The sequence below is a fragment of the Dermacentor albipictus genome, chromosome 6, assembly GCF_038994185.2.
Source record: "Dermacentor albipictus isolate Rhodes 1998 colony chromosome 6, USDA_Dalb.pri_finalv2, whole genome shotgun sequence".
Lineage (NCBI taxonomy): Eukaryota > Metazoa > Arthropoda > Arachnida > Ixodida > Ixodidae > Dermacentor > Dermacentor albipictus.
The window spans coordinates 107,171,577-107,194,274 of NC_091826.1; the positions used below are offsets into that span (position 1 = coordinate 107,171,577).

Genomic DNA, 22,698 nt, shown 5'->3' on the forward strand with positions numbered 1-22,698 from the left:
GTAAGTATTCGCCCATTTCCTTTCTAGGTACACCTCGACGCTTATGGGCATGACGGCTTTCGGGAAACTGGCGTCTGCGCCTGCAGTGCTTGACCACTGATAAACCATCGATGGAACACTGCAAACACCATTACTCCATTTCAATGCCTTGTCTCTTCATCCGCCAACTTCGGCTCCGGGTGTGCTCTTCGCAACTGGCAACCAGGCACAGGCAGCGCTATCACACGAGATGCAAGGTTATATAAACGCTGCTTCGTCGAAACGCTGCCAGGACCCGTAGCCAACATGGTCAGCCTTACGCCCGTTCTTTCTACCCGTGGGTTACTTACAACCCGCTCGGAGCTATGAGAGTTGATCGTTGTATCAGGGCGGTGTTGGGACACAATTGCCTTTTTTTATGCTGTGCAATATTCAATTTATACGATATGGTATGCATGCCACGCAGTGTCCCAATTTTACTGACGTTCTCGGAAGACGTTGAAAGAAGCCCAGTTCCCGTGAGAGGCCACTTTGAGCTCAGTCCTTCTACTGTGATACTGATAGCACAAGCGTAAAATAACGTTTACAAAGTTGTTTATTGACTACAACGTGGTCAAACGTGCTATGGATACATAGATGCAACATCTGCTCAGCTAAGTAACTGTGCTATAAAAGGCGACATGCTTACAAGCAGAACTTCTGAGCTCTGAGGAAAATTAAAGCTATTTCTTGAAGATAAAAATAACACATAAAAACACGACCATCTAATATTTGTTGTAATAAAAAAAAACTAAACGACTAAGGGGAAGGAGCCCACTCCTTTTCTCTTCATTAACGCCAGACGTAAAAATCATGCCACGACATAATTACAGCGCTCGTCAGCTGTCAATGGTAGCTATTAGATATTATAATGCTATGGACCAGTGACTACTAATTCGGAAAACCCATGGACGGGCCTTTTATGAAAGAGATTGTACAAAGCTGCCAAAATAAGCACTAAAACCACGTGTTGTCGCACTCTCGTGCTTGTCAGCATGAAGTTTTACCTCAGCGGAACGCCTCGAGTGTGATTTGTAACCCATAAAGTCGAGTTCACAAGCTAGGGCAGCTTCAAGTAGAAACTTTAGTCTTATTCGGAAACCCTTAGGTCGATGACTTATTGGGAAAAAGGAACTATCCACTCGCACGCGAACATAAAAAACCACGAATTTTGCCCCTCCACCTCATTCCACTCCGCAGCATCGCAATTCGTCTACATGGCGAACCGCCAACGATAAATTCACATGGCTTCCTGTAACCTCATCGCTTGCACCCACACCCCTTCCGAAGTCGCTGGCGTCCACCCCGGATCCCACTACCCGACTAATTTATTCTTCTGGCCATCCTCGCTCTTACGGACTCCACTCCGACTACGTTGCCCCCCAAGAACTTGGCACTCAGTCTCACTACACTCACTCACTTGTGCGGTAGTTTTCTGCCAATAGCCCTTCCGACCATCTTCACCGAGTTGTTCTACAACGCTCCCTGCCGGAAAACTAGCCAATGCATCCTCTTAGGTAGCGCTGCGTTTCAGCCGACCCAAAATACTTTATTCTCGATCGCCACAATTTAGTAGCTACTCGACGTACAAGATGACGACACACATGTTGCTGCTCTAATCGACGCTCGGGCTTACCTCTCGATCATGAGTGCTTACTTGGCAAAAAAAAAGATCTAAAGGCGGGTAGGACAAAGGTCGTCTGTGTCATCAAAATTTGTACCGCCTATGTCTGCATTACCAATCACCACAAAGTTGTTCTCTTCACTGCCTTTTACAAATGTCCCATAAAGTAAAGGATCAAATTCACTTTCTCCCTATGAACATTGCTGTCACCGGCTGTTCAATCGACACCTACCGTTCTTGTCTTCCCTTCTGGATCCTGCTCGTCAGATACCGACTCGTCTCAGTTGCGCTTACTACGGTCGCTTGCCACGTCAAGCGCTGACCTACGTCGATTTCGTATTGTTAGATAAAAACGAGTACTGAGTTTTTTGTGCTGCTGCATAGTTATATGGCTCATACACGTTACTTGGTTCCCGGCGCACATGGGGACAGTGGAGGGAGCCCCGCGTAACCTCAACGAAGTGGCGCACAGGGAGGCACGAGGATTAGTGTGCCGTGTACTCCCTGAAGGGGCTGGATCTCCCGCTCCTGAGTACAGGGACCAACTGTTAACCTACAACGAAATCACCAAGCACTATTACTTAGGGCGCAGGGCATTCCCGTTGCCACATCCTAAATTAAATAGGCCGCAGGCGGTTACATTAAGGCTTCTGCAGACACGGACGTACCCTAACCCTGTCATCATGAATAAAATTAATCCGGACTGCGGGGTTTCAGTCTATTGTAGTAAGTGTGGGGGTTTGCTCGATTTACAACACATGCTGTGGCGCTGCTTGGCGTTGGCCGGTGATGGTTCTCGAGGTGAACAGTGGTGGCAGCGAATGCTGCACAGTGAAGTGCTGGCGGACCAACTCAGGGCTGTCCAGAGGGCCCGTGTGATAGCAGAGGGGCTCGGCCTCTCTGTACCGACGTGGGAGTGGCCCGCATCAGTCCCAGACTGATCCCTCAGGACCTAAATAAAGTTATTCATACCATACCATACGAACGGCATTCAAGTTAACGTGGCGCTCGCCTTGTTTCTCAGCAAGCCGTCACTGCTGATGACGTCCCGGAACAGGCAGCTGGCGACGACAGGGTCGAGGGAGCTGAGCGGGTCGTCGAGCAGGTAGACGTCGCTCTGGCTGTACACCGCCCGCGCGATGGAGATGCGCTGCTTTTGGCCGCCGCTCAGGTTTGTTCCCTGCGTGTTTAAAGTGTGAAAAGATTGACATGAAAACTGATTGACATGAAATTGATAATTGAGTTGCGTTCTACTCTATACATATACTAGAGCTCCCTGCCGGGAAACTCGATGCTACTATTCTATAGGCAGAATGTATTCTACCAGTCGGTTATTCGTGATCGTCAAACGAGAGCGCATAAAAAAAACAAGGGACAAACGTATAGGCTATAGTTACAAACTTTCATTCACGGACTCAGGCAATTGAATGGCTCACTTGCTAAAGAAGGGCGTCACTCTAAGACTAACTGCCAGCAAAAAAGTGCGATGTGAATGAGAGTACAGCTGTAAGACAGAATACTTGGAGTGGGAGTCAATTGACAATAACGGCCGGTAAAGGAAGGCAGTCCTGGAATCCTAACGTCCCAAATTGTTGTTTAGAAGTGAAGTGGCTGGAAATGCACGTTTCTCAGTTCTTGAGCATTCTCTTTTACAACGCTCACTTAATATCAAACTGGGCTAACTCAGACAACGAAGCCAGGAGAATATTTATGGCGTTTACTTCATGTTGCGCCACTCAGGCGCTGTATGATACGTTGTAGCGGATAACTCCGGAGCAGTTTTTACCATACGAGCTTTTTCTTTTCAACATGAACGTAAATCTAAGTCTCTTCCCACTCTATCATCCTAAAAGGGGGCAGTTTACGAGCGCAGGCACAGTAACTTTGTGCAACAGAAATTCTCTTCCAGCCTTTTGCTTGGATATTTTGTGGGGCTCATTTCAGGAGTCTTTAAATCAAGGGGAAGGGGGCCGGCAAACCCTGCATTGCAGGTGTGCTAAAGAATATTGGCTGAGATGACTTCATTATTTATTTAAACACCATGAATAAAGCGTAGCAGGCTGCATGATCAAAATGACGAATGTTTAGAGACAAATATTTGTGGCAAAATTTAGTGTCGGCCCTAAAAGAATGTTGCTGCCTACATGGGGCTGTGTATATGGGTGTTATCAGTTTATGGAGTGCTTGTAGGTCGTCAAACACCAGCGAACAGAACAGATGCTCTGCTAATACATGCGCCAGTGAACGTCACTGCTAAAGTTACACAACGAAGAGCGCCAGGCAATATTCTATCTTTTGCCGACGCTATTAGCAACTAAAATATTTTTAAAAACTATTTTTACTATTACCACACGCACTAATAGACTTCTATATCTTTTATTCAAATGCTAAAACCTACTGCATACTAAAACTGGTGCAGCCCAACATAGAAAGGAAGGAACAAGCCGAGCCGGCCAGATAAAGGAACAGAGCGCTGTTCCTTTATGTTGCGCTGTACCAGTTTTTGAATACAATGCCAACTCGCACAGTCCTCAACCCTAGTGAACTACTGCATACCTTTTTTAAAGCCAAACGCAGATATTCATTATGTATACGTGTAAGTCATCCTAACAATTTGATATAACACCGTGGTTCGTACTCCTGTTTTTGTTTCTTTCCCCGATTTTTTTTTGTCAGAATGTCAAGTCAACTTCATAAGGTCGGGAACCTATGTAATGCACTTCTAAATTAGGTAACCAGGAAAGTATCCAGGGAATATTGCTCATACTGTTTGTGTTAAGTGGTCAAGTTTATAACCATAACAAAGCTATCAGACATTGTTAGGGATATCATCTGCCTTAGTGAGATTAGAAGAACTGGTGAAGCTTATACATTGCTGAATAATGGACATGTCCTCTGCAATAGAGGTCTCTTAGATGAGAAGCAATACGGGGTAAATTTCATAATTCATAAGAACATAGCGGGCCCCATTGACGAATTCTACAGCATTAATGAAAGGGTAGCTGTAGTCGTACTCAAACTCAATAAGAGTTATACATTAAAGGTAGTACATGCCTACTCTCCGACATCCAGTCACCATGATGAGGAAGGAGATCAGTTTTATGAAGGTGTTGAATTAGCGATAAGAAAAGTGCGAACTTAGTATACTGTAGTAATGGGCGACTTCAATGCAAAAGTGGGGAAAAAGCAGGCTGGTGAACAAGCAATGGGCAACTACGGCGTCGATTCTAGGAACGCTAGAGGAGAAATGCTGGTAGAATTCTCAGAAAATAATAAGCTGCGAATAATAAACACCCTTTTCAGAAAGCGTAGCAATAGAAAATGGACCTGGAAAAGCCCTAATGGTGAAACAAGAAGTGAAATTGGCTTCATATATTCTGCTGATCCCATCATAGTGCAGGATGTAGAGGTGATAGCTAGGGTAAAGTGCAGTGATCATAGGTTAGGTAGGGTTAGGATTCACCTCAGTTTGAAGAGAGAAACAGGAAAACTGTTCAAGAAGAAACAGGTCAACCTAGATGCAGTGAGGGTAAAAGCAGACAAATTTAGGCTAGTCTGTGAAACCGCTAATCAACACTAACAGCTAATCAATGAAACCGTAAGTAGGCTGCCTTCAGAGGCAGCAATGGAACTGGGAGGCAAGGTACCAAGGCAACCAGTAGGCAAGCTCTCCCAAGTAACAAAAGACCTAATAAGGAAACGACAAAGAATGAAAGTGTCCCACTCAAGAGAGAAGATAAAATTCGCGGAACTGTGAAAACTGACCAACAAGGCCAAAATAAATGGTATTCGAAACTATAACGCGAGAAAGACTGAAGAAGCCGTAAAAAAAGGATGCAGCCTAAAATCAGTGAGAAAGAAACTTGGCATGGGACAAACCAAGATGTATGCACTGAAAGATAAGTAGGGCAATATCATCAGCAATCTCGAAGATATGGTAAAAGAAGTGGAAGAATTCTATACTGACCTGTACAATACCCGGAGGAGTCAGGATACCTCCATTAGAAATAGTAATGAGCAGTATACAGAAACTCCTCCTATAACTAGATATGAGGTCAGAAGGGCCTTGCAAGACGTGAAATGAGGAAGAGCGGCAGGAGAAGATGAAATAACTGTCGATTTAATCAAAGATGGAAGAGACATAATGCTTGAAAAACTGGCGGCTATTTATATGGTGTCTATCGACTGCAAGGGTCCCAGTAAACTGGAAGAATCCAAACATGATGCTAATTCACAAAAAAGAAGACATTAAAGAAGGAAAAATTGTGGGCCCTTAAGCTTACTCCCAGTATTATATAAAATATTCACCAAAATATCCTTCAATAGAATAAGGGCAACACTGGACTTTAGTCAACCAAGGGAACATGTTGGCTTCAGGAAGGGATACTCAACAATGAATCACATCCATGTCATTAATCAGGTTATCGATAAATCGGCAGAGTACAATAAGCCTCTCTATATAGCTTTCATAGATTACGAAAAGGCATTCGATTCAGTAGAGATACCAGCAATCATAGAGATATTACGTCATCAAGGAGTGCACAATGCTTACCTAAAAACCATGGAAAATATCTACAGAGGTTTTCAGCTACTTTAGTTCTACACAAGAAAAAAATCAGGATGATATATATATATATATCTATATATATATATATATATACATACATATATATATATATATATATATATATATGTATGATATATATATATATATATATATATATATATATATATATATATATATATATATATATATATATATATATATATATATATATATATATATATATATATATAAAGAAGGGGGTCAGACAGGGTGACACAACCTTCCCAATGCTATTCACTGCGTGCTTGCAAGAAGTATTCAAGCGAGAAACTGGGAAGGCTTAGCAGTAAAGATTGAGGGCGAATATGTCAGCAACCTTCGGTTTGCCGATGACATTGTTCTATTCAGCAACAAAGCAGACGAGTCACAACAAATGATTGAGGACTTTAACATAGAGAGTGTAAGAGTGGGGTTGAATATTAATATGCAGAAGACAGCGATAATGATGAAACACCGGGCAAACGATAAAGAGTTCAGGATCACCAGTCAGCCTCTAGAGTCTGCGAAGGAGTAAGTTTACCTAGGTTAATTAATCGCAAGTAACCCTTATTATGAGAAGGAAATTCCCAGAAGAATAAAAATGGATTGGTTCGCATACCGCAGACATTGGTAGCTCCTGACTAGAAGCTTACCAATATCATTGAAAAGAAAGGTGTACAATTAATGCATTTTACCAGTGCAGACATATGTGGAAAAGACTTGGATGCTGACAACGAAGCTTGATAACAAGTTAAGGACCGCGCAAAGAGTGATGTAACGAAGATTGCTAGGCGTAACGTTAAGAGAGAAAGAGAGTGCTTTGGATCAGAAAGGAAATGGGTATAGACGATATTCTAATTGACATCAAGACAAAAAAATGAAGCTGGGCAGCTCATGTGATGCGCTGTTTTAGATAACCATTGGTCCATTAGGGTTACGGAATGGGTACTAAGAGAAGCGAAACGCAGTCGACGTTGGCAGAAGACTAGATGGAGCCATAAAATTAGGAAATTCGCGGGCGCTAGTTGGAATCGGTTGACGCAAGACAGGGATAGTTTGAGAGATTAGGGACAGGCCTTCGTCCTGCAGTGGGCATAAAACAGGCTGATGATGATGGTGATGCTCAAGCACCTCCATTTTGCTTATTAGTTTCTCGTTTTAATTTGTGATTGTATAATTCAGTTGCATGGGTGAAGAGGTATTTATATTAATTACCTTAATTTGTATATTACTCCTAATTTCACTCCCACCTATTTACTTGTAGTATACTTGAGTTTTCGCTCTAGATAATTTTCTGTTGCTGTCTGCTATATTAGGTGGCGCAGACCTCTTCAGGCCTGTACATATCTCTTTCTTTCAGTGTGCATTTGACACTGAAATCGAAAGGTGAGCGACTGACTAACTGTAATTGGGAACGAAGCAGTGCTAGCACAAAAGGAAACGTAGGACAACGTGATAAGAATAAACAATAATATCTAGTCGATGAGCAGAACGAGAACAAGGTGAAAGCAGGAGCCAACGTTTCGACAAGTAGACTTGTCGAAACCTTGAAGAAGACAAGTGCACTTGTCGAAACGTTGGCTCCTGCTCTCACCTTGTTCTCGTTTTGCTCATCGTCTTGAATTTCCATCTCCCGCCTTCCCCGAGTTTTCCCTTAATCATATCTCGTGTCACATTTCGGTTATAGCAACATTCATTAGCGCCGTTTTCCGCAAACGGAGCTTTACCTTTTCTCCAACTTCGGTCATATCTCCTGACTGCAGCCTGTTGAAGTCGTTCATAAGCTGGCAGCTTTGTACAACTCTTTCATAAAAGGTCGCGTCCATGGATTTTCCGTAAATGATATTGTCCCGTATTGTCATATTGTGCAGAACTGGTAGCTGAGGCGCAAAGGCTATGCGGCCCTGAAAAGAACCAAACACGTAAGATTCATGATGAACAGTAATTTTTTATATTGTCTTCATTCCCTAAAATGGTCACTATCGTTTCATCTAGAGCGGCCGTGAAACTTAACACACATACACAATACCCTGAAATGACCGTGCCAGCAATAGCGTGGATATCAGATTTCACATTTTTTTCGACCAGTGTCCTTTTTCTCCAAAGTTTTTCCAGGAAGCTGCACCTCAATATGGGGATATAGCAAATGACCATAGAGTCGATTTTAGAACATGTACATGGCTGTGCCTGGCAGAATATTAAACTGGCAGCCGCACAATATACAACCCCATGACACGTTATCCTTAGGTACGGCAATTAGAACCACCGCTTGCGGCTTGGAAAGCACTTACTAGTTTGGTCGAAAAAAGCTTAGGAATAAACCTTCAGCGCTGGACTTTATGATTGAATGATCGCACACTTTGCGTGGCCATCGGACTTTACTGCATAAGCGTGCATGCGGCTTTACTGGTCCCAAGCTCCATCCGTTATTTCAAAGGAAAAATTGTTATTACTGATAATATTGTGTCTTTTTCTCAACATGCGGTAACCAAATGAAGTCTCTGAAGGGGTTACCAAACAACTATCGAACAGTAGGCTTAAATGTTAAAGGTTCACTGTATTTGCATGCAGATCCATCTGATTGCCGCAAGTGATGATTTACAGGGCACGCAAAAGATTTGAACTCACACAGTTTGCAAACTTTAACTCCCTTTTCATGATTTGTTTGGATTGTTCTGACAGATGTGTACTGCGTCGAGCATTCTAAAAAATGTGTGCTGATACAGTTCTTGTTTTACTAAGTAACGAGTCTGCAAGTTAAAAATATTGAAGACAACTTCATTAGTATACTTGGCCAGAGCAAAATCGAAAGTTGCAATGAAGGTGTACTCTAGGGTCATGCGCGCAAGAAAAATCCTGCAATAATAGGAAGAAACACAAAGGTTATCTGCGCGTATCGCGAGCTACGGTGTTTTAAAACCAGTGTCTCAATACGCTGCTACAAAAGCGAGGAATGGCTGCAAAACGAAACCTGGAATAACCTGCGGGTTTATTAACGTGTTTCACCTATTGGGGGCATTTCGTCTCCCTTGCAATGCGAGATAAGTGCTGGTCGTGACAGCCTCACAGATACATGCTTTCACATTTGCCCCGGTAACAGCACGAACGCTTCTAGTTCCATTTTCAGGCAGCGCTACCGTGCTCTCTTCAATTCCTTGAGCAGTGGTTGCAGAACTTCATGATGTTTACTGTGGCTACGTAACTGAAAGCCATGGGTTGAATGTTGACCGCACTCAAGTGAAAACTGCGTTTTGGTTTAGGGGTTGTCAGTGCAGTTAAGTTACACAACTGCCGAACACACGCATTGTAGATGCATCAGACCTACTTCATTTATTGTTACTCAATTTACTACGTAGCGATGGTGTGATTAACACGCAACAGGTCTAAAATATCCTAACTGACATTGTTGTGCTTCAATGGCAATTTTGAGTCTGTTCGTGGCGCACGAAGAAAATTGCTCAAAATCATAGAAAGCATAAGTTTCGACGCTTCCAACTGGTACATACGAATTGCGTTTATAACACCCCACTAGTTTGGCTCAGAGTTTGCGAAATATACCTTCACAATGCAGCACCCACAACCTGCTGAACATAAGAGTGACACAAGTAAGGTGGTAGTATAAAGGGGGTTGACTGAGGGGCCTGATTTTTATTATTCATATCATAAGAAGCGAACGAACACTGACACCAAGGACAACATAGTGGAAATTAGTTGTGCTTCATGAATGAAATAAAGAAAGGATAAATTAATGGAAATGAAAGTGGATGAAGAAACAACTTGCCGCATTTGGGGAACGATCCTACAACCATCGCATTTCAGCGCTTGTTCGCTTCATATGATATGACTAATAAAAATCGGGCCCCTCAGTGAACCCCCTTTATACTCGTTTATTGCATAACCAGGGTCTCGAATCCGGCAACGTTGATGCCTTCAGGTAGCATGTGTGGGTTTATTGACTAGTTGCCGTCACCCAAGAAGATCACGCTCTCGGGATGCCTGAAGCAGAAAGGATGTTCCACGTCCGCCACCAAGGTCTGTCAGTGGTGGGGATGGCTAACACTCCCAGGCTTCGACTAGGAAATATAAATACATAAGGAAGTGGATGAGGCAACGGCGCCGCGGTAGCTCAACTGGTAGAGCATCGCACGCGAAATGCGAAGGTTGTGGCAACATTCCCCACCTGCGGCAAGTTGCTTTTTCGTCCACTTTCATTTCCATTATTTATCCTTTCTTTATTTCATTTATTAAGCCCAATTTCCCCTATGTTGTACTTGGTGTCAGTATTTGTTCGCTTCTTAGAATAGGATGCTAGTCATACCTGCTGTTGAAGCCAAGCTACTTTATGCGACTGAGACAAGTTAGTTTGATGTACTTACTTTGCAGGTGATATCACCCTTAATTAGGTGCATGTCACCCAGTATAGCAGCGAGCAGAGAAGATTTGCCGCTGCCCACAAAACCAACGACGCCAATCAAGGCCGCTGGCTCTACCGAAAGGTCTATATCGGTCAGCTGGGCAAGAGAGACACCGTGGGTAGGTTTCACCCACGAGAAGGAGCACTTCTCCAGTTGCACGGTACCTGCGACATTTTTTTTCAGCAGTCGAAGTCAACCAATGTGCTTGCTGCGAAATCCCGACTTCCATAATGATTAGGTTTCTTCGAGACAGAGGAAAGGTTACTTCCTTTTTAGTACCAAAAGGTCACATTCGATGGCGTAGCATTTCCGTCAACAGAGTCACACGCACACATATGAGAGTACATGTGGGCACGTGCCATATTCTGAATTTTACGGTAAAAGAAATTTTTAAGTGGCGGCTTTATTTGCCAACTGAGGAGAGCTGTGCCAGTAATTTGTCCCAGTAATTTGTACCATATGTCTATGGGACTGCTTTAAAAAAATTGCAATGCATTGCTCCTCATATTACATCCGTTCGCTGGTCATTTTGATGCTTTCAAAAAAAACAAAGGACCATTTCTTGTGATGCCGGTAACACTTGACAGGCAATTGCGATGTATCAAAGTACACACGAAAAGGATACTACCTGCATCTTTTAAATGAGGACTAGAATACCTTGCGGATTATTTAACCACCGGAAAAATAAGAACATTCGGACAAATAAATGGCTTTGTTTTGTTTGTAGCACCAAGAAGCAGGTTTTGTATTTTTCTGCCAATTACCGTTCTAATAAAGAATGACTACGAAATTTCAATATCAACATGACCATGAGTATTATGCTGTCACCTCTTTTGTGTATCCACCAAAAGCACAAAATAACATGCTTTGTCCCTTTTCGTCAAGGAAAAATTTTCCAAATGTGATTGCGCACATTAAAGGGACGGATTTTGCCTTTGTTGCAATAAAATCATTCAGACGTTCATGGCAGCTCTCAAAGTCATGAGCTGGAGTGAAGGGTTCTTATCGCATGTAACTACTGTGCGTGATTTGCCACCGTCACAACGACCTACCAGTTATCACGCCATTGCCTGCTATGAGTGATCGATGCCTTGAGTCGACAGGCTAACAACGGAATATTTTCACTGAATTTAGCATTCTCGAACCGACCTAATTGATGAAACAAAGAGCATCTGTAGTTATGAATGATCATATAATCCACATACTATTCAATGGGAACCACCTTCGTGTTCTTATGAGCACTATACGAAACCTGATAGAAAAGCACTGAAACTGACCGAAATAGTGGCACAAGCGCTTCTAAATACTGGACTATGACAAAACACTTACCCCCGTATTCAGAAATGCCACTTAAGTTGAAGCCCATGCTTGACTTGATTGAAATGACGCCTGGCGTTACCGCGCCCAAGAACGCTCACCGCGTTTCCTTCGGCGCGTTCGCGATATTCGTTATTTAGATCAAGTCAAGCATGGGCTTCAATTTAAGCTGCTTTTCTGAATATGGGGGTTAGGGTGCCATTATAAATTTAGCAGAGCAGTGCCATTCTTCTGCAGAGCCTTATGCCATAAGACCTAATGCGATTACTGAGCCTCCAGAGTTTGAGCGGTGCCATGTGGATGAATCTGCACAGCATGTGCTATGTGACTGCACTCAGTACGTGCAAGAGAGGCAGAGATTATGTTGCACTGTTGGCCACCCCGATAGCCAATCTTTTTCAGAGAAAGTAATATTGGGCCCTAGGCGGGACTGTAGGCCATCCAAGTCTTACATGGCTACGCGTCTGGATTCTGGGCTGGTAGAAGTCTTGCCTATGTGTTCTGCGCTCTGCCATAATCGTTGCCCACCTTGTTCCTTTTTTCTCTCCTCTTTCGCTGACAACGGAATAGACGCCTAGAGAAATGTGTTTGCCTTTGCTATCCTTCAACGTTGCTCTTTTTGCAAGTCAGCTCTCGGTAGACGTATATGACAATTGCTGAATGCTTGTAACACTCAGAGGCTAAACAATATAAACTCCATTCCCAAAAGTGATGCTCTGTGCAACATTCTGCATTTCAAAAAGGGAACAATGTAGTTTCTCATTTCGTGTATCTATATGACCTTGACAAACAAAAGCGAGAGCTAGAAATCAACAGTAAATGTAGTTCGAAGCCAACATGTAAGTCACAAAATTTGTTTAATGTAACACATTTTATAAAAGAAGACGACCCTACGTGACTTAGTTAAAAGGCATATGATGCCTTAATGTTAGTAAGTAGGACAAGTTAGTAACGCTTTGCCTATAACAGCAAAGGTTGGCTTGCTACCTTGTCTCGTGGAAGCAGAATTGTTGACGTCACATTTTGCTTCCGTGAACTCTTCAGCCGTACAGAAGTCTGCTATTCTTTTCAGAGAGAGTTTGACCTGAAAAAGGTATGAGAAGCACTCTTAGCATAAAAGACAACACTGTGTAATTGAAGCGCTTGTTAGAACTAGTCGCAGCAACAATCATATTTGAAAGTAATTTGAATTATACCATTATGAGACGATAATATGCCAACTACATTCACACCGGCTCGTAAGAAACAGTTTGGATGGTTTTATCATCCTTAATTAATAGCAGGCCGTATATATCGGCATTGTAACAGGCTTCGGAACTGGATCGCACTCAATCGAACAGTATGCTGGCAGTTGTGCACTTACTCGAAGATGCAAGGACAGTGAATCATTGCAATAATTAGGCCTACGTCTATTACACACTGCGCTTAATGGCAGCAGTCACCAGTAGGTCATCAAGGCACATCATTTACTGTGAACCTCCCAGCCTAAGCGTCGATCATGTGTCAAGCGTAAACTGCCTCGTTTAAAAGGTAACGTTAAAACACGTATTAAAGGAAACATTAGGGCAGTAATGCGCTCTCGAAGATATGAATAAAGTACTTATTGTGAGACACCAACAATTTGCTAAAGATTTGCGCAGCCTTGTGAACATTTTCCGATTACGACCTGCGCTCTGAGTGACAATGCTGGGAAATAGCCTCAGGTGACTTGTTGAAGAGCTAGCGAATTCGGTGATGGTCATTCATGTTCTTTCCCTTTTTGCTTCTTTGTAGTCAGTTTTCGACACGCTATCAATCAATGAGTTATTGAACATCATATCTACAAAGTTGTTTCATATAGGGATGAACATAGAGAAGGAAATCCCACACCTCACAGCTGTTACATCCATGATATTCTATTAGAACATGCTTCTGTTGGCCTTCAAACGGAAATTTATCTTTCACATTTGATATCTATTCATTATTCACCACTAGTTCCCCCGTAAGGTTTGCTCTAGAATACATCACCGTGAATGTGTGTCAGAGAACTACGGCTTTTTTTGGCGCTAATAAATTTTATTTCACATTTTACTGAAGGTAAAGAACAACCTCTATTACCAGAGTGGGACTTACCAATCTAACCCGATATAAGGTGAAATTGTGTTCGGAAAAGTGTGCAACACTCAAATCACAATGATAGCGCCGATTTAGAGGTCACGGGCCGTATCTGTATTTCCATATATACATGTATCGTCGTGTACGTAGGATAGGAATAACTTTAATAAAGTGCCGGCAAACGACGATTTAACGACTCGTGAGGAGTCGTGATGCTGTACTTAACGGCAATCCATTGCAAACGTGATTTACAGCGCGTACAAAGACAATTAAGGGACAGAAAGAGCGGCTGAAATGAGCGCTGACTTCCAACTGAATTTTATGTCGCATAACAATTATATATAACCAAGAAACCAAGACGAGAGCACCCCCTCCAAAACGCAAAGCCAACGTGAACTAGCACTCAAAATTCAAACGAACCACAACCGCCCTCTTAAGAGGAACGAGAGCGCATGTGCTATCCCAAGAAGGCAAGTGCTTCATTTGTTAATGCTATTGACGGCTTGCTGACCGTGTCACCCTCAAAAATCGCGGCTGCTTCAATGATAAGTCTAGTGTTTTCAGTAGGATACCTTGCTACGATACTGGTCCTTTGAAAGAAGGAAACAAAGACGCATTGTACGCAATGGACTTGAAGAAAGATTTCTCGCTCTTTTCGCGTGGTATTGCTGCGTTCTTGCTGTCTAACGTTTAGACATCTACCTGTTTGCCCAACATAAGACAGACTGTATTGCTGGCGCCTCTTGTAAACTACACCTTTTGTACAATCCGTATACTTTTTTGTGATTGATACTGCAATAAGTAGGTTCCTTAGCATCATTATTAGTTCTAATGCAAAGCTCTGCAAGTTCTCTAGGCTCAGAAAAAAAACTACATCGACACCTGCTCTGTCCTATTTTCTTATGTCTGTGAAAGATTCCTTGAATGTACAAGAGAAAAGCTGCCTTATTTCTTCAATCATGTACCTGAGGTCGTATGCTCTGAGGATTGCTTAACCTACTGCGCAAAATCTCGTAGAGAAAGAAGAGAAGGTTGCTAAAGGCACCCAGCCACCTTCAATCAAGCGATCGGTGAACTGAAACTAGGTTCTATTGAATGATAGCAAGATTTATTTAGTGCATTACGCAGACAGGAATGAGCGATGCCTCTCTGAATCAGTTTTGAATGGGCGGAAACATGGGATAATAAAGGCATATTGACACACGGCTCGTACATCCAGCAAACATGATGCCGCGTAAATGATAGTCTCGAATCTAGAAGCCTTAAAAACCTATTTGGGAGGGATCGCCGTTGTCTTGCTTTCTTGGTCATATATGATTGTTATTTGAAATTAAAAAATTGGTTGGAAATCAGCCCTTGTGTTCATCATTCTTTCTGTCCGCTTGTCTATGTATGCGCTCTAAGGCACGTTTGCAGTGGATTACCAAATAGCCGGTATTCAAACCCTGCTTCAAGGTAATCACTGATGCTCAAGTTGCAAAGTAAGGTTGCGAGAAAATTCTCATTCACAAAAATTAACGCCACATGAAGCAAAACGAGTTTTTCAGCTCCAAACTACCTTTTGCTTCTACTTGTAAAGCAAAAACTGACAACCGGAAGACAACATTTCTTCCGGGTAAACGTGTGGAATTTTGAGATCTTCAAAGACCTCGTACAGTTCAGTAGAATATTTCGGGGCACAAGAGGTTCTTTTTGCTGGGCCGTGACGGCAAGTAAATGTAAGTGCTCGCTTGAATGTACTGAAGATAGCGTCCGGTGCGACTAAAATGCGCAAGTGTATGAGCTTTCAATTCTCAATGAAACAATTCAATTTTGCTGTTCAAACACGGCTCAAAGCACATAGTTTAGGCACCACAGCTTGTGTAAATAATTATGTTGCTGCGCATCAAGACCAACGTGTCATCATGTCAAGGATGACTGGTTCGTAAGGTCAGCGTGATCCGTTGCGCTACAAATCTGGCCTTTATTTGTGAATTAACTTTTTTCATATGCTCGCTGATGTTCTTTAGCCCTTTATAAGCAGTAATTATGGCATTTTTTGAAGTTTACGAGGCCGTAGCAAAGATGAAGCTCACTCGAAAAAAATTCTTGATGTTCAAGCATCCATCAAAAGTTTTATTGAACACAGTGCACGAAATCGTGGACCTACCAAAAACCGAAGCAAGCGCAGGTAGGAACTGTTTTATGACTTCAAAATCATTGGCGTGAATAGTGACAACTTCAATTAGTTCACTGATCGCACGTGCACATGCGTGTGCCAAGGCAGGTGCTTGTGAAACATCATTCACAACATTTAAGAGCGCTGGCGTGCGAGAAACACAATCACAGTAAGCATTATCTAGTGAAGTATTTTTGACGTGAAAGCTGATAGAGGCTTTTTTTAAGTGAGAACATATCCTATTCGTACAACCTTCAACTTCGTATCTGTTTGCCAGTACATGGAGGACCTTCTTGTTGATAGTTTCTTGGGCCCTCCAGCTTGGCAATTTTTCGAGGTGCCAGCGATGCCTGCATAAACTTGGTATTTGTTGTTGAGTTGTAAAAAAATGCGCACGATCCCACTTTTTGCGGCATTTGTGGCCGCCACGCCACACAAAGCCAACATATCTCAGCTCCAGTACTTCAGTAGTCACGCTGCCCGGATCCAAGCCAGATTTGGCCACATGGCCGTACGTTTGATAACCTGTGGCATCGGTGAGAAAGGTTATTCTTGTAATCCGCTGGAGAAGCACGTTTTGAGTTAAAATTTAGCGGCTTTACTTTGACGTAACGCTCTGTTCAAGTCAGCTTTCGCAGGATTATAAGTTATCCTCTTAGTACTATTGAGAAGAATGAAGAAATATTTCCATACTCTAACCTCATTGAGCATGTTGTTACGTGTGGAAAGATACAGACGAAAGATGCTACCTACACTCTACTTACACTGGAGCCAGGCAGCCAGGCTGACACTCACTCGTGCCAAGGGCACTGACCAACTTCGTCGTTCTCGTGGTGGCTCGTCTCTTGAGCATTGCTCAGTGATATCGTAATATTACCCCCGGCGGCAAAAGTACCATCATGATGCTGTTAAATATCCAAGGTTCATGGAGAGTTGTAGAGCTTGAGTCGGGCAACGTGGACAATGTCACTGGTTGCCACAGCGGAGGACGTAGTGGGCGTGGCTAGAACGATTTCATAGGTGACATCGGTCACTTTGAGTATCACGCGATATAGGCCTGTGTAACAGGAAAGCAGCTTTTCACAAATGCCGACTTTGCGCGATGGTGACCAAAAGCAACACGAGGGCGCGGGCACAAAATGGACATCACGGTGACGGAGGTCCTAGCGTTGTTTCTGCTTGTCTTGAGACACTTGTAGACGAGAGCGCGCAAGTTGGCGAGCATGGTCAGCACGGGCGATTGCATCACGGGCATAATCACTAGTTGAAGCTGCGGCGGACGGAAGCACAGTGTCCAGTGGTAGCTTCGGTTCGCGGCCATACAAGAGGTAAAACTGGGAAAAGCCAGCAGTTTCGAGGCGGGAAGAGTTGTATGCGAAGGTAATGTAAGGTAGAGCCAGGTCCCAGTCACGGTGGTCGTCTGAAACATATTTGGATAGAATGTCTGTAAGGGTGCGGTTCAAACGCTCAGTGAGGCCGTTCGTTTGGGGGTGGTAGGAGGTGGTAAGTTTATACTGTAATGAGCAGGCCAGGCCTTTGGCCGAAAAGGTGCGGCCGCGGTCTGTAAGCAATTGACGCGGAGCACCATGCATCAACATGATATCATGTAGGAGGAAGTCCGCAACATCAGTTGCACAACTGGTCGGAAGAGCACGGATTACGGCGTAGTGGGTCACGTAGTCCGCCGTGACTGCAACCCACTTATTTCCTGATGTAGATTCCGGAAATGGGCCGAGAAGGTCCAAGCCGAAACGATGGAAGGGCTCGGCAGGGATGTCGAGCGGCTGCAGGTAACCAGCGGGGAGCTGGGAAGGCTTCTTACGCCGTTGGCAAAGTTCACAAGCGGCGACGTAGCGTCGTACGGAACGGGCAAGGCCCGGCCAGAAAAAACGGCGACGTACACGGTCATAGGTTCGAGATACGCCGAGGTGTCCTGCCGTTGGTGCGTCGTGAAGCTCTTTTAGAACGATGGAGCGGAGGTGTTTAGGTACTACAAGCAGGAACTCAGGGCCGTCCGGATGAAGGTTACGGCGGTACAGAGTACCGTCGCGGAGGACGAATAGGCGTAGAGCAGCGTCGGCTGGAGAGTATTCAAAACGGTCGATGAGTGCTCTGATGTAGGCGTCATGGCGTTGCTCGTCGGCGAAATGAAGCAGCTGGGATGCAGAGAATACGCAAGAAGCACTGGCAATATTTGAGGAGTCAGAGTCGTCAACAGGGTAAGGCGACAAACTGTCAGTGTCTTGGTGCAGGCGGCCAGACTTGTACACCACGAAATAGGAAAATTCCTGTAGCCTCAAAGCCCATCGACCAAGCCGGCCTGTAGGATCTTTTAGCGATGAGAGCCTGCAGAGAGCATGATGGTCAGTGACTACGGAAGAAGGGCGACCGTCGAGGTAAGGACGGAACTTCGCAACCACCCAGACAACAGCAAGGCATTCGCGTTCCGTATTGGAATAGTTGCGCTCCGATAGTCCTAGGAGGTGGCTCGCATAAGCGATAACGTAATCCTTGCCACGCTGATGCTGGGCTAAGACGGCACCTACACCATGACCGCTGGCATCTGCAACTAATTCTGTAGGGGCATCAGGGTCGACGTGGGCGAGAACGGGTGGTGAGTTTAGAAGAGTGACTTGACGAGAGAAGGCGGCAGCTTCTGCAGTACCCCATGAGAATTGTACGCCTTTCTTTAAATGATTAGTTAGGGGCCCAGCAATTCTCGCAAAATCTGGAACAATACGACGAAAGTACGACCACAGCCCTACAAAACTCCGAACGTCTGCGGCTATCTTCGGAACCGGAAACTCTCGGACAGCGCGAGTTTTGTCGGGATCAGGCTGCACTCCGGAAGCGTGAACGAGATGGCCCAGAAGAGTAATTTGTCGGTGGCCAAAAGGACATTTGGACGAGTTGTGTTGCAGCTTCGCCTTTCGAAATACCTCAGGTATAGTTGCGAGACGCTCAAGGTGAGTTTCGAATGTTGGCGAGACGATGACGTCGTCGAGGTTGCAGAGACATGTGGACCATTTGAAACCTTGGAGCAAGGAGTCTATTATACGCTAAAAGGTGGCAGGAACGTTGCATAATCCAAACGGCATTACTTTAAATTGGTATAGGCCATCAGGTGTGATGAACGCGGTTTTTTCTCGGTCCATATCGTCAACAGCAATCTGCCAATATTCCGAACGAAGATCAATAGGCGAGAAATAGCTGGAACCGTGCAGGCAGTGAAGGGCGTCGTCTATACGTGGCAGCGAGTAGACGTCCTTTTTGTAATGCTGTTCAGGTGACAGTAGTCTGCACAGAAGCGCCACGTGCCGTCCTTCTTAACCAAGACCACAGGTGACGCCCAGGGACTCGATGAAGGCTCAATGAAGTTTTTATCGAGCATTTTGCTCGCTTCATCTTGAGTTACCCGGCATTCCGACACAGAAACTCGATACGGTCGTCGGCGAATAGGTGCAGCATCGCCTTTAAGAATGCGATGCTTCACCGCGAGCGTCTGGACTAAAGGGCGATCGTCGAAATCGAAAATATCACGGTAGGACGATAGTACTTCGCAAAGGTCTTCAGTTTGCGTAGAGGACAGGTCCGTCACAATCCTTTTCTTTATGTTGGGATGGACGCCCGAGGCTGGCGCGAGGGGCGTGCTAAGCTCGCGAGAACCATCGGTTGATAACGCTGCCACGTATTGGTCGCCGAGACAGTCAATGGTGGCAAGGCAAATACCTTGCGGTAGAATTTGTTTTGCCAATCCAAAGTTACAGACAGGCATGCGAGTGTGGTTCGCAGTAATAGTAAGGATACTGTGAGGCACGCTGACGTCACACTGTATTGGGATGTCGGGCAGAGGAGTGACGAGGTACTCGCCATCAGGAACTGGTGGGAAAGACAACAGTTCAATGTAGGCTATAGACTTTGGCGGCAGGCGAAGAAAGCCGGTGGAGCGTAAGCGGCAGTGGGGTGCGTCAGAAGGTTCTGCGAGCATTGGCAACTCAAGGCGAAGGGTACTGGAAGAGCAGTCAATAAGAGCAGAATGGGCGGAGAGAAAATCGAGGCCGAGAATAAGGTCGTGCGGGCAATGAGCAATTACGGTGAAGAGGACAGAAGTGTGGCGGCCGGCGATGCTGACACGTGCCGTTCACATGCCGATGAGAGGCACAGTATCGCTGTCCGCAACGCGGACGACGCGTGCCGACGCTGGGGTGAGGAGCTTGTTCAGTCGTCATCGGAAGGCAGCACTCATAATAGAAAAATGTGTTTCCGGATCGATGAGCACCATGACAGGATAGCCGTCAACGTCGACGCCAGGAAGGTTTCGGTTAGTAGGTAACGTGAGCAGAGAATTTGAGGGCAGGGTCGACAACGCAGCTTCACCTCCAGAAGCTGGAATGCCTTCTTTTCCGGCGGGGTCCGGGAGGCGATAGGCGGCGAAGAAAAGCGGCGGGTTTGGGGCAAACGAGACTGGTGGCATCGAGGTGAGGGGGAGCGGCTGTAGCGAAGGTTCGGAGCAGGGGCATCAGCAGTAGGGTACAGGGTGGCATAGGGTACAGAAGGTCCAAAGGTGCGGGAATAAGTGGCGGCGTAAGTCCGAGGAGGTGGTGGCCATCGGTTGCGGCAGTGACGGGCGACATGGCCGATGCGACAGCAGTGGAAGCAGATCGGCCTTTCATCAGGGGTACGCCATTCGGACGGGTTGCGGTGACATGTGGCGGAAAAGAACTGCGGAGAACGAGGAGGGCCGCTAGATAACTGGGGAACGCTGGGTCGAGACGTGGAACACACGGTGTTCAGACCCATGTTTTCAAATTCCTGCCTTATGACGGCCTGAATCATCGCAATGGTGGTTGCTGGCGGATCGGGAGGCGTCGTAGAGAAGGCTGACGAATAGGCGGCCTCGAGTTCGCGGCGAAGAATACGGGTGACGTCATCGCAGCTGGTGGTCTGACGTGGTCGACCCTCACATGTCGACGTAGCAGCAGTGTTGGGTAGCCGCGCAATGTGGTGTGAGATACGGCGGCTCTTAGCCTGTTCAAGGTGACGGCATTCTTTGATAATGGCGTCGATAGTGGAGATGTTGCCGAAAACAAGCAAATTGAAAGCGTCGTTGGCGATGCCTTTTAGCACATGTGCCACTTTATCTGCTTCGGACATATGATCGGCAGCTTTACGGCATAGAGCCAAGACGTCGAGGATGTAGGAAACGTATGGCTCTGTCGATGACTGAACACGAGACGCAAGAGCCTTTCTCGTGGTAGCCTTGCGCCCAATGGGGTCGCCGAACAGTTCCCGTAGCTTCTCTTTAAAACTGTCTCAACGGGTTATCTCGTCGTCATGCGTTTGGTGCCACACGCGTGTGGTGCCGCCGAGACAAAAGATGAGAGTGGCAAGCATAATCGTTGTGTCGCACCTGTTATTAGCGCTGGCATGTTCATAGAGCTTGATCCAGTTGTCGACATCCTGTCCCTCCAGGCCAGAGAACACACCTGGGTCACGATATGGGGCAACCGGGACGATTGGAGCAGTCGGACAAGCCGAAGTAGTTGCAGTGGCGGGATCCTTACCAGGAGGCATGGTGACAAGGTCGGTGTGCCGACCACTTCGGTGTTCCGTGGTGAGGACGGGGATCGCTGACCTCCACCAGATATGTTACGTGTGGAAAGACACAGACGATAGATGCTATCTACACTCCATTTACACTGGAGCCAGGCAGCCAGGCTGACACTCGCTCGTGCCAAGGGTACCGACCAACTTTGTCGTTCTCGTGGCGGCTCGTCTCTTGAGCATCGCTCAGTGATATCGTAATAATATGGTCATGAAAGATTTGACGCCCAACTGAAACCGAAGTGTAATGTTAAGTAGAACTATTTAACGCAGCAACGAAGATAACGCTACGGTTGCTGGAATATACGCTAGACAGTTGGAAATCTCATTCTCCGTAACAATGTTGTTTCGCACTCACCTGGCTGCAAATCCTTAGCGCTTGCGCGCTGCTGCTCATTGCGAGGTCGGTTATGTAGAGCAGCGACACGCAGGAGAACGACAATGCTGGAGTGAGGACTATGTCCGGTTCCAAAGCGTACATTGTAGAGAAGAGGATGATCATAAGCTGCAAGAGTCGTGCAGGATATATCTGAACACTTCGCAATACTTGAGTAGTCACAGAAGCGTAAGTTTGTCAAAAAAGATATGGAAAACAGAGTTACGCAATGAAACTTACAGTATGATTACTGAAGAATTTGGCTGTTTACTATGCGTGCATTACAAAGCTGCCTCCTATGCACACGCAGACTTGCAATGTCAAGGGGTACGCTAACGCGATAAATTGGTATTTATATAAAGAAGTGGTTACAAGGCCTCCTGGCGTGAGGACGTCGCCCGCGTAGGGTGAAGACGTCGTCTGCTCGCTTGATAAATAACGTTTAATACTACTACTACCACTACTGCAGGCCTAATGACATAATGTAGCGCAGGTGTACGGTCACAA

At 45.2% G+C, this 22,698-nt stretch overlaps 1 protein-coding gene across 2 annotated transcripts in view; it reads right to left on the reverse strand.

The window, feature by feature from the left end:
* Positions 1 to 22,698, reverse strand: part of LOC135905005 (ATP-binding cassette sub-family C member 2-like) — a 190,191-nt gene that overhangs the window by 86,723 nt on the left and 80,770 nt on the right. For both annotated transcript variants that reach the window (XM_070541223.1, XM_065436005.2), the window contains 5 exons: positions 22,174 to 22,320; positions 12,947 to 13,043; positions 10,604 to 10,806; positions 7,955 to 8,131; positions 2,655 to 2,822 (listed from right to left, as the gene is read on the reverse strand). In XM_070541223.1, coding sequence (XP_070397324.1) covers positions 2,655 to 2,822; positions 7,955 to 8,131; positions 10,604 to 10,806; positions 12,947 to 13,043; positions 22,174 to 22,320 — 792 coding nt within the window. The remainder of the gene's footprint in view (positions 1 to 2,654; positions 2,823 to 7,954; positions 8,132 to 10,603; positions 10,807 to 12,946; positions 13,044 to 22,173; positions 22,321 to 22,698) is intronic.